This window comes from Narcine bancroftii, chromosome 12 (assembly GCF_036971445.1).
Source record: "Narcine bancroftii isolate sNarBan1 chromosome 12, sNarBan1.hap1, whole genome shotgun sequence".
In the NCBI taxonomy this organism is placed as follows: Eukaryota; Metazoa; Chordata; class Chondrichthyes; order Torpediniformes; family Narcinidae; genus Narcine; species Narcine bancroftii.
In genome coordinates this window covers 96,586,491-96,605,571 of record NC_091480.1, presented here as the reverse complement: position 1 = coordinate 96,605,571, position 19,081 = coordinate 96,586,491, and the positions used below count along the sequence as shown (strand labels likewise).

At 39.4% G+C, this 19,081-nt stretch overlaps 1 protein-coding gene across 8 annotated transcripts in view; it reads right to left on the bottom strand.

Annotated features, from left to right (window-relative positions):
• Window positions 1–19,081, bottom strand: part of LOC138746709 (unconventional myosin-Id-like) — a 303,031-nt gene that overhangs the window by 171,637 nt on the left and 112,313 nt on the right. Inside the window, exon 17 of one of the 8 annotated variants that reach the window (XM_069905036.1) lies at window positions 9,979–10,302. The exons of 6 other annotated variants lie outside the window; for them this stretch is intronic. In XM_069905036.1, the coding sequence (XP_069761137.1) occupies window positions 10,243–10,302 (60 nt within the window). In that variant the 3' untranslated portion in view covers window positions 9,979–10,242. Of the gene's footprint in view, window positions 1–9,978; window positions 10,303–19,081 lie in introns of those variants that run through there. One more of the 8 variants, XR_011347055.1, reaches the window with a different exon arrangement.

Here is a 19,081-nt window from a genome sequence, read left to right as displayed (position 1 = left end):
TTCATTTGGAAAAAATAAATAGCCCTGTCTTAATAAAACATTTCTTCAAAACCCTAAAAAGAGAGGGGGGGGAGGTTGGCATCATTGGACAGCTAATATTAGATACATTACTTTTTGGATTCATCATTAAGGATAGGCCAGATCCTGCAAGTTGGATTAATCTTGAAATGGAATCTACTAAGAAGTATTCTCTTATTTCAATAGTTAGAACACTATTATCTTTTCCTGCTTCTAAATTAACTGATAGTTTTGCTGTTTAACATACATTGAGAATTTTGTTTCAATTCATAAAACACTTTGTACACTAGATTTCTGCTAGTCAGTCACCTTTTAGTTAATTTTTAAAAAAAAACCTTCGGTACAAGATTTTAGTTTTCATGAATGGTTGCAGTTCGGTATCCAATCTTTTCAAGATCTTTTTATTGACCAAAAATTTGGCTTCTTTTGAACAAATATCTTTAAGTTTAAACTATCTAAACATTAATTTTTTTTATATATTTACAGATTACGATCTTTTTGAATTCTTTGGTATTAAGAGTGCCTCAAAATCTGGAATTAAATGATAGAGAAGATTTGTAATTTTAAACCAAGTCATAAAAAGTTGATATCAGCTCTTCATGAGTCTCGTGGTAATTCTGTGGACAAGACTAGGAAATTATGGGAGCAAGATTTTCAATAATTACTTTCTGATGCTTCATGGGAAATTCATCTTCTCTATGTGTCTGACGTTATTACAATTTAAAGTACAGCAAGCTTACTTCTCCAGAGCTCAATTGGCTAAATTTTATTCTAATATTTCTTCAAAATGTGACAGATGCAAAACATAGAAGGTACATTGTTTCATATGTTTTGGTCATGTCCTTTTCTTTCTAAGCATTGGGAAAGTATTTTTCATACCTTGTCTTTAATTCTTAATATTAATTTGATTCCTAATCCTTTTCTTGCCCTATTTGGAATGAGTAGGCCAGTGGACCTGAATTTGTCTGGGCTACAATCCCATGTAGTTGCCTTCACTCTTCTTATCGCCAGAAGAGCTGTATTAGTGAAATGTAAAGATACTGTTCCCCCCTACTCGTATTCAATGGCGATCAGATGTGATGACCTGCCTGACTTAGGAAAAAATTAGATGTTCTACGACTAAAATTAATTTTAGTCATTTTCTTAATTATTTTCATAATTTAAGATTATTTAGATCCTGTTTTGCGGTTCGCTTTTTCCCCTCTTACAATATTGCAACATACATGTTGAATTAATAACTTCACTAGGGAGGGGTTAGATTATTAGCATAATTTTTACACTTTTTTGTCTTTTTCAATATATCATGGGTTATTTTGTAATCGTAATATTATATACTTTGTTGGATACTTATTCTTATTACCCATGTATGATTTACTTATAAAACTCAATAAAAATATTGAAAAAGGAAGGCAGCAGCGATCATCAAACACCCTCACCACCCAGCACACGCTCTGTTCTCGCTGCTGCCATCAGCAAAGAGGTCTGGACGCCACAAGACTTGCCCCAGCAGGTTCAGGAACAGCTGCTCCCCCCCGTCACCATCAGACCCCTCAACAACAAACTCAGAGATACATTGAAGGACTTTATTTTGTTCTCGCTGTATTGCAGTTTGTTTACATTTGTTATCTGTTTACTGTTCTTTTTTGTTCACATGTTTACACTGTGCAGTTTATTTTTTGCACTACCAATTAGTGATAATCCTGCCGTGCCCGCAGGAAAAAGGAATCTCAGGGTTGTGTGTGATGTCATGTATGTACTCTGACGAAAGATGTGAAATCTGAACCCTAGGACATTTAATTTAAATCATCTCCACCCTACGTTAAATCATAACCTTTTTCGCTCAGGTCATGAAGTGCCCTTGCACTCATTGACTTTTTAGAGTCTAGTTATCTTTATGTCCTTGGCATTTCTTAATTTTTCCCGTTTCAAACCATAGCTTTGGACTCTGCATCTTCCATCCATCTTACTGCCTGAATTTTTGGACAATGGAGACTTTGGTGATTGGGTGGGAGAGTGCAATTGAGGTTAAAAATAAATTCTTCTGTCAGGTTACTGTACGGCTCAATGGGTTGTTATGTTTACCACCCCAGCTTCATTGATTGTGTTCCGCATTTAAATGCATGTTGGGAAGTTGCTTAACTGCTGCTTTTTCTTGACATTATCTGACCTAAAATGCTAAGGGCAATAATAATATATTATATGTTTCACCAGAAAAAAACAATGGAGAATTATGTTTGCTTTTTAACTGGATCTCATGAACATTAAACGAATATCCTGAATCCAAAATCAGTAAAGCTATATTAATTCAGATAACACAGCCACATTACTCCACCTTAAAAAAATCTTCTGATATAACTGGATGTGGAAAGCACATACAAGATCCTTTTTCTATATAGTGGTGACTTGAATGAACTATTGATTTTCTCTCAAACCTATACTACTGAATATTGGGAGAACTGAATAACTTTTTAAATAGTGTAATGGGATCTTTACCAACTGACAACCTTTGGAATAGAAGATCTTCAATTTAACACTGTTTGAAGACAATTACTGCACAGAATTATTTCACAATTTGACCATCTTCCTTCCAACTTGTTGGCAGCAATCAAAATGACACAATGTTGTGCCATGTGCAAAACTGAATCTGACATCACCCTTGCTTTTCCCTACAACTGTACCATTAAAATCACTTCCCTCCGTTATCCTATTTATTATTTTCCATTTCATTGGTAAACATTTTATTACCTTTGAGAGTAACTATCTACTTTTGTTCATTTTTTTGTGTGCTTAATTGTATACAAATGAATAATTATGTAATTGCCAATTCTATATTTATGTTAAACTTAATAAAGCATTTTAAAAAGAAAGAGAATGACTACCAAAATTACCAATATTAATTATGAATTTGTGCTTTGGTTTGCACTTATTATAAGATGGAAATAAATGCCCTTGCTCCCTTCAGTGAGAATCCTTACTGCAGGTCAGAAAAATCAATAATCTCAGGTGAAGCATCGTAGTAAAGGAAAGAAAAAACACATGCGGATGCATACCAGAGATAAGAATGTAAAATATCTGAGGCAGATCCATGCTCTTTTGAAAATTTAAATTGCAGAGAGGTGTGGAAAATAATCCTTCTGGGTGTTCATTTGATTTCCATTGGTAAATGAAACCAAGTCCAGCTCCAGAGACTTGAATATAAAATTCATAAGATAATACCTGTACTTTGCAATATTGGTCACAGATTTTAAGATTAAAAGTTTTTTTTAATGGATGAGAAATTAAACTGAGGCATTAAACTAACGCAATGTTGGTCTTTCAAATGTATACAAGGTCTCTAGATACTCTTTCTGGAGAGTCCTTTCAGGTATGTTGGTTAATATGCATCAGTTAACCAATATCATGAATTAGTTCCTGAAAGTTCAATTATATAACAGTTTTGTTCTTAAGATTTTGAAACTATTTTTCTGAGATGGTTGAAGCGCGATATTAAGCATTTCCAGGCTGTTTCATACTATCGAAAACATTCAACCAGGCTCAGAAACTGATTAATCTTTTATTGCTATTAAAACTGGTACCACTTTGAAGTCTGAGAGAGAAAGAGAGAGCGAGAGAGAGAGAGAGAGATTACTGCAGCAGGTTCATGGTGAAGGCGGCAAAATTGGGAGACTTGGTAAAGACCGCATTTGAAGATGGGTTTTTGAGTTCTAAGTTCAGCCTATTCTAAACTCTTGTAGTCAATTACAAGAAGAAGCAGGTGGTTAATGTCTTTTTCCTGAAAGAAGGGAAAAGGAAGAACTCTGTGGTAACCTGGAAGAAAAGGTTAAACCCTCAAGAGGGCAAGTTTCTTCAGCAAGTGGCTGATTGAAGGAGATCAGTTTGTGTGTGTCCATTGACTATGAATCTCTCTCTCTGAATCCAGCAAGAACCTTCCTGAGCGCTAACAATTTAAATTAAAGCACCAGAGCCTGGTGAAGATCATAAATGTTAAATTCTGTGACATTGTGGAAAATTGCCTGATCCCGTTGAACTTGGAGAAGTGAAAGATTGGACAGTGAAACAAATAACTTTCCTGAACACATACACATTACACACACATGCGCTTAGAATTAGAAGGGGATTAGGCTAAGTTGATAGTTAGTAATAAGTTAAATATTGATCCTATTATTATGTATGAAGAAATTTAAAAGTGTTTTTGTTCAAGTAACCATTGTCTTGGTGAATTTCTGTTGCTGTTAGTTTTTAAAGAGTCCTCTGGAGACCTCATCATTTTTGGATTGTAACATTTGGAGTTGTGGGATCTTAAACTTCTGGAGTTTTTGTGATTTATTAGTAAATTGTTTTTCCAAGCTCATTCAAAGCTTGTGTGTGTTGAAAAAATAGCAGCAATGGGTTTTGAGAAATGTTTCGCAGCGCCAATTTGTGTAGATTTGATAGTCGAGGACTTGGTCAGATTCTGCAGAATTTGCAGATGAGAATGTTTTAAATTCCAAAACTCAGTATGGCCAAGTTAAACTTTCCAAACTTGGTCAGATTCTGTAATAAGTACAGATGAGTGGGTTTTGAAAACAGAACTTCTTTGTGGGCCACGTAAAATTGTCCAAATATCAGAGGGCTTGGTTTCAGTAAAGGAAGGAACTTCCCAGGTACCAGCTAACTGCCCAGTCACTGTTGTTAGAGAATGTTTTAACTCTTGATCAAAAGACAGACACAGGAGAGACAACTTTGATGAGAGGTATTGGAGGAGATGTAGAATCAAAAGCTCTGCACAAGATAGTGCTGAATTTAAAATTAGTTAAAGGACCAGTTGTAGTGGGAGTTATTTCAAAGTTACCCATGCGAGGGGTCTCATTCTTATTAGGGAATGATTTGGTGGAGGATAAAGTCAGGTCAGTTTTGAGATTAATAAATAAGCCAAGTAAGGATAAGGTTGATAAAGATTGTGAGATATATCCTGCATGCACGGTGACAAGGCCTTTGTCTAAGAAAATGAGAGCAGAGGAAGATCCAGTTGATAGAGATTTATCCAGTACTTCTGTAATAGTCCAGAAGGAGCAGGTTAAATGTGAGTCAGGATTTGTCTTTGTTAAGAAAGAGTTTATTGAGCAGCAAAAGACAGATTCTGATCTGACTGACATGAGGGAGAAGGCTATGAATGAGGAGGATATTAAGATATTACTGGGTGAATTGTTAATGAAAAAATGATGTTCCTGCAAATGAAAGGTGGGTGGTGATTCATCAGGTGGTCATTCCAAAAGGTTTTTGGAGTCCTCTGGGCTCATAACAGACCTAAATGTTCCAACCTCTTCCAGTAACTCAAGCCCAAAAGTTCCAGCAAAGTGCTGAATGAAGCTTCTCTGCACCCATTCTAATTTATTTCCAATAGATGATTGACCAAAACTGTTAAATACACCCCATGGTCTCACCAATGTCTTGTATGGCTGTATTATGAGGTCCCATCTTTTGGACTCAATACCCCACCCAATGAATACAAGGGTGCCAAGCAGCTTCTTTACTACCATGTCCACCTGAGGGGCTATTTTCATTAAACCATGCACCTCTACAGCAAGCTCTCTGTTCTGCATCATTCTTCAGGGCCCTTCCATTCACTGTGCAAGTCCAACCCTGGTTTGACTTACCAAAGTTCACCAGCTCATACTTGTTAGAGTTAAATTCAATTTGCCACTCCTTGGTCCACCTTCCAAACTGATCTAGTTCCTCATGTAATTTTGAAATCCTTCTTTATGTCCACTGCACCATTAATTTGGTGTCATCTGTAAATTTACCAAACGTGAACAATATTGTCGTTATTATAGAAAACCATCTCTAATGGGTACTGGTGAGGCCGCATTTGAAGTATTGCATGCTGTTGTGGTCGGCTTACTTGAGGAAGGATATACTGGCCTTGGAGGCAGTGCAGAGGAGGTACACCAGGTTGATTCCAGGAATGAAGGGGGTAAGCCTATGAGGATTTGAATCGTCTGGGACTATACTCGCTGGAATTCAGAAGAATAAGAGGGGATCTTATAGAAGCATATAACATTATGAAAGGCAGAGGCATGAAAGTTGTTTACATTGGTTGGGGAGACCAAAATGAGAGGACATACTCTCAAGATTCAGGGTAGATTTAGAATGGAGATGAGGAGGAACTGTCTTTCTCAGAGAGTGGCAAATCTATGGAATTTCCTGCTCATGCAAGCAGTGAAGGCAACATATTTAAGACAAGATTGCATAGATTTTTACATAGTAGGTGAATTCAGGGATTATGGAGAAAAGGCAGGTAGCTGAAGAAGAGCCCATCAAGAAAAGGTAGCTGAAGAAGAGCCAGTCATCAGATCAGCCAAGATCTTATTGAATGGTGGAGCAGACGCAATGGACCCAATGGCCTACTCGCGCTCCTATTTCTTATGTTACAAAAGGATACAGTTGGAGATGTTACTTCTGCTGCATGTTCTGGAGTTTGCATGTTCTTCTGGATTGCCCTGGGTTTTCCCGTTTTCCTTCACATTCTAAATGTACTGGCTTCATAGGTTATTTGGCTACCATAAATTTTCCCTGATGTAGGTACCTGGTAGAATTCTTTGGCATGTGAGCAAAAATTATAGAGAAAATCTGTGGGACTATTGAGAAGAATTTGGCGTTGTCACAGAGCTATTTTAATGAGCCTTCACTAAAATGCTGATTCACACGAGCTCCTCTATTTTGAACATTTATTTGACACATTTAAAGGCAGAGCAATGCAGCTGGGAAAGGAAATTCATCACAGAAATGACAGTTACATCTCATCATTGATCCTATTTTAGTTAAACTTTGGAAGCACAGAGTTTCTATTTGAAACAAGAGAAACTATTTACTGCATGGTGGTGGTATGTGCAGCTGTGGTGGGCAGACGGCACTGAACACATCTCCAAACAATGTATTTACCATGTGAAAGCTGCTTTGAGGCATAAGCAGGAACCAATGAAGATAAATTAATTTTGATATTTTAACAGTTTTATAACTACTGTGCCAGAAACTAAATGAATGTCCAATTCCTTCATTAAGATTGCAACATATAGAAAATTATTAATCTAGTGAAGTTAAGGATAAAAATTGTCCAAGAATAACCTGCTTTACAAAACTAGAGCATTCCTACGAAACCTTTTGTGAGACAAAATGGCATAAAGCGAAGACCCATTCACTACTATATATATTCAGGGGCCTTGCTGTTTGGCATGGGCGATGGTGTCTCTCCATCCATCCCGGTCTCTGACCCTCCGAATTACCTCCCCTGATTCTAACCACGATGTTAATCCATCGATCATTTTCATTCTCTATATTTCTCCTTCCATCTTTCCAATTGTATCTAAATGTTCTAATGTGTCTCTTCGCAGGATGTGTCCAAAGAATTTTGATTTCTGTTTTCTGATTCTTTTAAGTAATGTATGTTTTGTTTTTTGTTCTTTGTAGAACTTCTTCGTTTGTTATCCTGTCCATATAGGATATGCATAGGCTGTTTTCGTAAAAGCGAAAACCCATTCAAATCCTTTCGTAACCACAAATTTTCGTAACTTGAGTATTCGTAAAGCGGAGTCTACCTGTAATTGCAAATCTCATTGAAATAAAATTATTTGCTTGAAACTTCAAAAATTAGAATTTCTTAATTCTTTTCTAGCTCTTTCAAAAAAGCAAAATGTTGTTTCATAACATGTCAAAGTAACCTTCCCAAGTAGCTGCACATTGAATGAATCCAGATCACAGCACTGACATGGTGTTTATCTGTGAGCCATTAGAACTCATTCCATCTCTGTCCTTGCATAGACCAGTCAGTGATCACTGCCATCAGCCTATTTTCCCTTCCCTGAGGGACAACAGTGTTGATGTCAACTGTACTAGCCACATTGTCACTCATACGAGCTTAATGAACCCAGCCAAGAATGAGAACTTCAGCTTTTCTGTTTCATTCGCACGATCTGACAAAATCTTCCAGTGCTGTCAGGCCACGGCCAAAGAGTACTGATCGTTACAACTCCACAAGAGATAAAGCGATTTTCTCCAATGAGATGAGATGGAGTACAACAAATCGAATTCAACGCTTTATATTTGATACTGGAATAAAAGCCCGTAATTATTAAAGGAGCATCTATCTCTGCTTCACAATTACAGAAAGCACTATTACTTTGTCAGAGGTATAAATGTGTTTTTGTCTTATAAGTATCTGTATTACAATGCAGTCACACAGTAGAGGACCATAATATAGTTTCTAATTAAAACTGCTGGAGGAACTCAGCACGCCTTGAAGCGTCCATAGGAGGTAAAGATATACAGAATAGGAACAACCAACATTTCGGGCCTGAGCCCTTCTTATATAGCTTCACTTGTTTGGAAATATGGGCCATCGTTCATTACCTGAAGAACACTCTCCTTGCTTGAGAAAAAAATCTCCAGCCAAATTCATAGAGAAACTCAATCACCCACACAAAGATGTAAGAGTACAACCCCAAGTGCAGGCAGGATAGATTCTCTTTGTCCATGACTTACAAAGTCATTATTCATGGGGGATGTTAGTGGACTCCCCATAGAGAGTCGAAGGTGTAGATACTGTCAACCTGGAGAGATACAATTCTTCTTTTAAATCTTTTGTATTGGAGGGTGCTTATGTCCAAGATCCTTGCTCCATCAAGAACTGGAGCCATTACGAATGAAAATATGAAAAAGAATGAAGCATATTTTGATGGCTAATTAAACGTGTTGTGGAGGAGTTCCTTTGGTTTGCAATGAACTAATTTCCATGGAAAATTAATTTATTATTGATCTTGTTCAATATCCCTCAGGTTGTGTGCATTTTGGACAGCAGGCATGTTATTAAAATTTACACGGTAACTAATTTGAAAAATCCCAACTAAATTATCAAAAATCTCAGATAGGAGGAGGGAGTATAATGAGAAGTTAGAAGGCATCAGCTGCGTTTCACAGTTAAGGGGCAAATAATTAATTGTAACCATGGAAACATCATGTAACATTGCCAGAATGAAACCTGGGGGGAATTTCTGCTACATAAAGAGTGTGAGAGGTTTTAAAGTGTCATTCCTTTCAGAAAGCAGATTTTTCTATAGCCTGGAGTTTTTAATGTTAGAATAGGCATTCAGTGGTCTCGTCACCTTAATGGAAAAGTAAAAGAGTCATTGCATTACACTTCGGCTGCTTCGTCAGTCACTCGTGAGTTTTCAATACCTCTTGGCATTTTTTTGAATTTAATCTTCATTCTGACATATCCAGTCTTTAACAACAAAACCTTTTCTTAACGTGTAAATATGTTCCTTAGCTCATTTCTACCTTTTGTTCCCTTCAGTCCCCATAACTGTGAGTAACACAAGGAAACAATTTATTGCATACATCAGTGAGGAATTTTAAAAAAAATTGCAGATTATTTGAATATATCAGGCAGGAAGGGGAAGTGAAAATTAAATTGAGAAAATTAAGCATTTAGAAATAAATTCTGTTTATGCGGCAGCAGTACGATGATCCAAGACAATCCAAAAAAAAAACCCTAATTAATGATTCTCTCCTCCCCTGTGCTCTTCCCTTATCTTTGGCTGGTTTGTCAGCTCTTCAGAACCAAGTCCAAGAAAGAAATGTGGATGAGAACAGATATTCCAGCCTTCTGGGAAATAACGGAATTCATTCTGGCGTTGTATGAAAATATCAATCAGTGAAGAAAAAAAATCTAAATCTGACAGAACAATACCCGCCTTGCATGGAAACATCACATCAGTGTATGACTTCCATTGCTGCAGTGAAATGGATGGTCACTATTAGAATGGCAAAAATAAAGATTAAATAAAAAGGTTTAAATTTCTGCAATAATGCATTAGAACTTCATGAAACTACATCACATCTCGAAATAAAACAAAAAGTCTGCACTCCCCACGGTTGAATTAAAAAACACAATGTTGGAGAAACTCAGCAGGTCAAACAGTGAACTTTATGGAGCAAAGATAAAGAAAGATAGAATAACCAACGTTTCCGGCATGAGCCCTTCATCAAGGTGTGGATAAATGTTACATCTCCAAATGCCAAATGATAAAAACAATGGGTTCCTTATGAATATTTAAAATGCACAGTGGTGAGATGGAAAACATTTCTGATAATCTTTAATTTATTCAATTATGAGTGTCGAGGGCTACTGGCAAAGCAATTATTACCAAACCTTAATTGTACTTCAATTGCCCTCTTGAACTAATATAATCAATAATCTGGGCCTTTGATCGCATCACTGATGAAATGATTAACAGGTCGTACCAGCAGCTGTTGATTGAAGACATGGAAGAGAACAATGAAGAAGAAAGGACAGCGTTAACATGAACAGAAAGACAAAAGCCTCATCCCCACCTCACCCGATGTTACATACTCACACAGCAGCAATAAAAAATTAGCCAAGAGTGTGTTATATTTAAAATAATATTTTAATTTATTAATCACCAAATATATAACACTTTATATAATCTTTCTAAACAAACCCTTACTGTGTGTGTGTGTGTGTGTGTGTGTGTGTGTGTGTGTGTGTGTGTGTGTGTGTGTGTGTGTGTGTACACACATGCACTCAAAATATCCCAATTACAGTTCAGTCCCAATTCTGGAAGATCAGTTCAAAATCCAGTGTTGACACCATGACTCTTAAATTGATAATCATGGAGTAGGTGGGAGAGACCGGGGTGACTGGCTGTGGTAAACTCACAAAATCCTTGTCTAGATGCCTCCAAAGAAATGTCCTTTTCAGACGAATGGCAATCAAACTCCCCTTTTCTTTGTGTAGGGGACATGAAGTGAGTGATTTTCACAAAGCTTCCAGAACCCTTTCGTAGGTCAGCCAAAATTGGTCCTCACAATGGTCATGATCCAAACGCAGTCTTCCTCTGCTTCCAGAATTCCTTGGTGGATCAGCTGAAATGACTGTCTTAATGGTCACAATCCAAATGCAGTATTTTTCTGCTTCCAGAATCCTTTTGTGAGTCAACCATTCAAAGTGACCTTCTCCTTTGCTCACGATGTGGTACACAGATCCCCCTTCCAAAGTGATTGTTCCTTTGACCACGGTGGGGTGATCTCATTCTCCTGATAGAGAATTCGGACAAATTGTCCATTACCACACAAGGCCACTTCAGCACCATTTCCCTTCAAAGAGATGCATTTAAAATGGCCCCCGATCAAACTGAGTAATTGGTTACATGGTCTCTGCACTTGTGTTTTCCAGGGCAACCTCCTCCCTCTTCAGAAGTAATGTATTTGAGTGCACACTGGCCCCAGCCTATCCCCACAGTCAATCTCCAAAACTTACAGGGCTTGCAGCTTGATTTGTTCTCTTAAAGAGACAGTCCCACTTAAATGAAAATGAACTGGGAACATGTAATACTAAAAGTAGCTCAATGAAATTATTCCATCAGTGGAAGTAAATGTCTGTTCATCGAGTATGAATCTATGAAGCCAAATTCTTCAAAGTATATACCATTCCTAGAAATATGCCAAATGAACTTTCAAAATTACATCCTTCATTCTAACTTGTCTATTCTAATGTGTATCTGACACAGTATGGTCATTTCTGACACCTTGCATTTACTCAACAAGTTGACAATAGGCGCTTTCAGGTGGCCAATTGCCCCGCAGGTAAAGCTGCAGGTTTAGGCAATATGCGGCTGTTTTGAGGCCACCTGAATGTGCAGGAGGCGCTCTTGAGGCGAGCTACGTAACCCTCCTCCGAGAGGGAGAATCAGCTCAGCGGCTCCCCCAGCCACCTGAATGTAGCTGGCTGAAAGCGGATGTTAAAGGGTCCAGGCTGCTGATCACAGCTGACACTGGGCAGGAGCCGGAGTGGGCTCAGAGCCGCATCCTGTGCAGCTGTGTCCTCCAGGTGGCCAGCCCTGCGCTTTAAACACTGCCACCTGAACAGCAATTTAAATGGCCGCGCAGGCACATTCTTAGCGTAGAATGCACCTGAAAAAGCCTAACGTGTAATATGATACATGCTCATACAAGTTGATACAATTGCTCTCAAAAATCAGCACCTTGCTGACTGTACATATTGGTCTCCAACACAAGGCCATACAAGGTGGTGACTTAGTACCATAAAAGCCAGTATTATATAGCATAGCTTTGAACTGCTTTACCATGTTGAGGCCTAGTCTCTGCTTCAGTGAAAGTAATGGCTAGTATGAGGACAGTGGAAACATGGAAAATAGAAGACCAATTTGCCGTTTGAGCTTACTCTATCATTCAAAACAATTGTGGGTGATCACACATCTCAATACCATATGTTGGTTCTTTCCACATATCTCTTAATGCCATTCACAAGTTCTTCTATCTCCAGAAACCCGAATTTGATCCCGACTTTTAATGCTGTGTGGAATCTATACTGTTACCTGTGATCAGGTGCTCCCATTTCCTCTCTAACTCAGAACCATTATCACTGGTTAACTGCTACAATAATTATGATGCAATCTAGCTAAAAGAACCCAAGAGCAGTTGATGGGTATGAGAGAACTAATGCATTGCAAGGAGGATGACAGGAGGAATGACATGGACATGATTGCTCTGCTGGGAACTGGCATGGATCTGATGGACAGAGTAGCCTTCATCTATGCTGTAATATGTGAGCCATTTAGCACAGATCCTTGACGGTGCTCTGTGGCTTCAGTCTGAAATGTCTCAGCTTGTATGATGAGAGCATGTCGCCTCATTCTAGGCAACCTATCACAGGGAATATATTCTTCACATCCAGCCTGTCATAATCTGTTCGAAGTACATGTTAGAATTTCTTGACTATTTGAATATATCAGGCAGGATATACTCAAAGGAAACCTAACTCAATTTAATGATAAAAAGTAAAACACAAAGTCTGCAAGCACCGTGGTTGAAGTAAAAACAAATCTGGAGAAACTCAGCAGGTCAAACAATGCACTTTATATAGCAAAGATTAAGATAGATAACGAACATTTCAGGCTTGAGCCCCTCATCAATCATGACCTCGATGAAGGGCTCAAAGTCAAAAGCGTTGTTTACGTATCTTTATCTTTGCTATATAAAGCACACTATTTAACCTGCTGAGTTTCTCCAGCTTTGTGTTTTTACTTAATCATTTTAATTAATTTTCTTATGGTAGTCGCAATATCCAAAGAATTTGTTTAGTAAACCTATACCATGTCCTTTCAACTGCAAGTATGTTCTTTCTTAGATAAGCAAACCAATTCTGCACATGATACTCCAGATGTTGTCTCACCAATGCCTTTTATAACTTTAAAAAGGCACACTGTCAATGTTCCTCCCCCTGCACATGATGGGGAAGCACTGAAGAAGCATATGGGGCAATCTGTGAAGCCAAGGCAACTCACCGTAATGGTTGTATGATTGTTGCCGGTGACCTCAATCATGTCAACTTAAAAACGGTCTTGCCGAAGTTCCAACGACATGTCAATTTTGCAATCAGGATCTGGTCAACACAAATGCACTAGAGTGTACAAGTCTGTCCCCCGCTCCCACCTTTGGTTCTCAGACCACATAATCCCTATCCTGCTACTCCCTGTTTACAGACCACTGGTAAAATAAGTCAAACCAGTTCACAGGGAGATCAGGAGCTGGCTAGAGGGAGCCACAGAAGCACTGAAGAACTGCTCTAAAGCCATGGACTGGAGTACATTCGAGTAGTTGGCCATCTACAATGACCACCAACATCGATGAATATACGGGGACTGACTAGTTACATAAGTAAGGGTATTGAGGATGTCTGGGTGATCAAACGCTACACAGCCAGGACATCAAAAACCATGACCAGATTCATGCATCATTCAGAGCTTGTGATTCTGCTTTCACGTTGGGAAAAGAGATGGCATGAAGATCAGGAAGGGCTGAACTGTCCTGTGCAATCAGGAATGAAAAGTGGGGGTACGCACAGAAAATCCACACATATACTTACATGACATTAGCAACACAAGGGGCATGTAGCAGGGTATTCAAACAAGAACTGATTATGCAGGCCAGCAATAATGGTACCTCCCTTCGATGCACGGTTTGATAAGGAAAAGAAAGGTGATGGCAAAGAATGCTTCATTTTCCCATAAAGAATAGGCATTCAGCAGCTGAGGTGAGGAAGGCCCAATCAAGAGTGATCCCACACAAAGCAGCAGGTCCAGATAACATACCTGGTCGGGTGCTGAAGCTGACAAATGTCACAATGGACACCGAGTACATCTCAATGCAACAGTTCACTGTCCCCACAGGATTCAAGGCAGCCATCAACATCCTGGTGCCTGAGAAAGTGATGGTATCAGGACTAAATTGCTCAGTGGCACTAACTTCTACAATCATGAAGGTCTTTGACAAGTTGGTGATGGAATGCATTGTTACACCTTCCAGGGCCATTGGACCCATTCCAGTTTGCCAATCTTCTAAACCGATCCAGATATGATGCAATAGTCTTGACCCTCCACTCTGTCCTGACCCATCGAGAGATCAATACCTCACAAGCCAGGTTGTTGTTCATCGACTTCAGCTGGGCATTCAGCATGATCACCCCACAGAGGCTGGTGGATAAGCTGTCCTCAAGGGACCTCAACATTCTTCTCTGCAACTGGATTCTGGACTTCTTGTCTGAAAGACCATAGTTTATCTGGGTCGGCAGCAAAACCTCAAGCCCCATCAGGCCGAACACCAGCACACCTCAGAGCTGTGTGCTCAGCCCGTTACTCTTCACGGAGATGACTGCACAGATTCAGTTTCTATAAGAATCATCAAATTTGTGGATGTTACAACAATAAAATGCTTTATTTTATTTAAAAGCACTTCATGGAAAATAGTATATTACAAAAATTCAGTTTGATCTATTAAACTGAATAATTCTGATGTTTAACTGTAAGGATTTGATATTATTTATGAGAGTGAATTTACAAAAGAAATGAAAGAGAAAATTCATATTCTAAGCAACACACATCTCAAAGGAGTAGATGGAGCTCTCGGTACAATGAAAAACATTCTCCCTCTTCTGATTTCATATTGTGCAAACACGGCTTTCCTCAGAGCCAAGTCTACATCTCCCTACTGGCTCAGTTCATTGATTACAGATGAACATACAATCATAACAAATTACCCCATCGATTCTGAACCTCTCATTTGATATTTGCTCCAATTCCCCCTCAGACATGTTTGTCAAGGTTACTTGGTGTCTCGCGTCCCTCTGTGCATTGGCTAATTGGGAGCAAACTAGACGACATATTGAATGCGAAATAATCACTTGTATAGTTTATCTGTGATCATGGAGCCCACCTCACGGACAAAAGGCAAAGGAGGAAAAACCCAACACCCAACCCCAACCCACCAATTTTCCCCTGCAACCGCTGCAATCGTGTCTGCCTGTCCCGCATCGGACTTGTCAGCCACAAACGAGCCTGCAGCTGACGTGGACTTTTTACCCCCTCCATAAATCTTCGTCCGCGAAGCCAAGCCAAAGAAGAAAAGAAGATGGTGCAATTAAAAACAGAATCTTTTTTGTTATAGTCACGTACAGATTTTGAAAAGTGTACAGTATGACCACAGAAAACACTATTCAAACCAATACTAGAATTTACGGAAAAAGGCTTAATGAAAGCACAAAAAATACATTTGAAAGCCTGATCCTGATTTTCATTAGAAAATGGGAGGCATTGGTTTGATTAATGAGTACAACCCAATATTGCCTTGCTTACAAGTCAAGTTTATTGTCATCTGATTGCACAAGTACAAACCGTTGAAACTGCATTCTCTGGTTCTCAGTGCAAAACACGCAGACACACAACCAGACATAACACACATGCAGACAAAGAATACATATTCAGGACAAGCATTCGTATGCACAAATAAATAAAAATATAAATATCGTTTCGTGGATATTAAGAGTCTCAGATGGCTAGCATGAGTAGTTCCTTTGGTTGTACAGCATTCTCACTGAGCCTGGGTCTGATAATCCTGTATCTCTTCCCCGACAGGAGTACGTGAAAGATTCTGTGTGCAGGGTGGAAGTGGGGTCCTCAATGATTTTGCACGCCCTCTTCAGACAACGATCCCGGTAGAGGACATCGACGGGGGGACTACTGGATAGGTTGGTGGGGAGACCCAGTGATTCTCTCTGCCACTCTTATGGTCCTCCGGTATATTTCTCTGCAGCAATTGTACCACAGTGATGCAGCCGGCCAGGATGCTCTCAATTGAGCTTCTGTAGAATGTAGCCAGTAGCCTTGCCCACTTCAGTCTTCTCAGGAAGTGAGGAAGTGTAGTCGCTATTGTGCCTTCCTGACACGTGAAGTCATGTGCGTCTACATTAAGTCACTTGTTAAGTAGACAACAAGGAACTTGGTGCTCTCCACTACAGAGTTATGATGTGTAGTGGAGGATGGTCGCTCCTGTTCCTCCTGACGTCCACGATCATCTTCTTCATCTTGTCCACAGAGACTCAGGTTGTTAATCTCGCATCATAACGCGAGATTTTCCACCTCTTCTCTGTCGTGAGACTCATTACTGTTGCTGGTGAGGCCAACTACTGTTGTGTCGCCTGCAAACTTGATCTGGCAATGAAGTCGTGGGTCAGTAGCATGAACAGAAGCAGGCTGAGCACAGAGCCCTGAGGTGCACCAGTGTTCAGCGTGAAGGTGCCCCACATTCTGCTACTGACTTGGACAGACTGTGGTCTTTACATTAAGTCCAGAATCCTTTCCCTGTGGACTGGATCATTGTCTTGTCCAATGCTACAGTAAAGGTATTCCACTGCTCATTTCAATATTTTCTGTTTTAAAGCAAAACTAGATGAACAAAGATTCATATGATTTATATGGTTTATAAGAATGCTGCCACAAAACAACAAATTTTGTGACTTCTTCATGCCAATAAATTCTAATGCTAGATCCTGATTGTTAATCTGTTTGCCAATATACAAGTTATGTGCAGTAAACACAATAAAAATGGGAGATCAATTCAATCAGCTGCCTTGATGTTTTCAAAAAACTTGCATATTGGACACTAGATTGGACACTAAATGCATAAAAAAATCAAGCACGATTCATACAAACAAGTTACATTCAAATTTCAACTTTTTGTGGTGCACATTTTGAAATATTAGTCATTGGGAAAAAAAAAATCACTTATTAACCTAGACCACCCATTTCTCAACTTTTTATTGCCTATGGCTGCCCCAGGATTCTGCTCGAAGATTATGCACCCCTTCCCTGTGAAGCAGTCAAGTTTTGGTTTCTTCTGTACTTCTCCCTTACTAACTATTATGTGAAGTGAAAAGAAAATGAGGCTTTTACTTAAATGTGCTACAATGGCTAACCAGACCAATTTGTAAAATAAAATGTTGTTCACAATCTGTCTTTCCTGAAGAGTTCAAGGTAACCTCATTGACATGATTTAAATTATTTTTGACCAACAGCATCCTTTGTCTCAATTTTATTGATGTAACGGGAAATGCTCTCGCAATAATGTGCCTTTCTTAAAGCTCTAATAACAGGGTGTTGTGCAGCACCTCTCTTGAGATTGTACAGGAGGGAGATAGATCAGCTCATTGAGTAGTGTCACACCAAGAACCTTGCACTCAACATTAGCAAAGCCACAGAGATGGTTGTGGATGGCAGGAGGACACAATCCAGTCCTTATCAAGGACTCAGTAATGGAGAGGGTCAAGAACTTCAAATTCCTGGGTGTCAACATTTCTGAGGATCTGCCCTGGACCCTCCACATTGATGCAATCATGAAGAAGGACCGCCAGCTGCTATACTTTTTGAGGTGTCTGAGGAGATTCGGTATGTCACTGAAGACCTTTACAGGTAAACCGTGGAGAGTATTCTGGCTGGTTGCATCACTGTCTGGTACGGAGAAGACAATACTCCTGGAAAAATATCCAGAGGGTTGTTAACTCGGCCTGCAACGTCATGAGCATCAGACTTCATTCCACAGAGGACATCTACAAGAGGCAGTGTCTTAAGAAAGCAGCCTCTAACCTCAAGGACTTCCACCACCCAGTCCATTCTCTCTTTACTCTGCTACCACTGGGAAGGAAGAACAGGAGCCTCAAAACGAGCACTCAGCAACACAAGGACATCTTCTTCCCCGCTGCCACCAAATTCCTGAATGATCAATGAACCAAAGACACTGCCTTCCTTTGACTTTTTGTACATTATTTTAATTTATTTTTGTAGGATGGTTTATCTGAATGCTGCCACAAAACAACAAATTTTGTGACTTCTTCATGCCAATAAATTCTAATGCTAGATCCTGATTGTTAATCTGTTTGCCAATTTACAAGCCTATGTGTAGTAAACACAATAAAAATGGGAGATCAATTCAATCAGCTGCCTTGATGTTTTCAAAAAACTTGCATATTGGACACTAGATTGATTTGAATGCATTTTCAATGAATAGCAATTCTAACTCATATTTACAGATTAACATCAAAACAAACATTTTCTTCAATGAAGATTATCATGAAGAAGACACAAATTAATTCACTCTTTCAATTAACAAGATCCTTGATGACCTGTGGGGCTCACCACTAGGCAGACGAACTGGCCCTGCTTGTAAGCCACGTGGCAGGGCAGCCTGCTAAAACGGCACCGACGGGGGTTTCCTTTCCTTCCAGCTCGGGGCTCGGAAACCCGCGCTGGGGGACCACGTGACGCCTGGATGACGTCAGCGCCTTCCAGCGCGGTTCTCAGCCAGGTCCGGGCTGGGAGTATAAGTGCAGCCCAGCAGCCTACAATAAACGAGTCTGCTCACTGAGCTCTACCGTCTGGTTGCATGTGTTACTGCAGGAGCAGTGTAGCCGCCGCTACAGATCCTTCTTTTTGTTTAGCACCTTCAGAAATTAAAAGGACCCAAATCACTTTGGTCGCAACATCTTCTCACTGTTAGCATCAGGTTCAAGGTACAGAAGGTCCTGAAGATCAGCACCGAGAGGTGTTTTTTCCCCAATAGCTATCTGGCTCTTTAACCTCACCAAAAGGACAATATGCCACTTTATTTATCTTGCAGTACGATATTTATCAACCATCCATCCATTTAACATAACAAT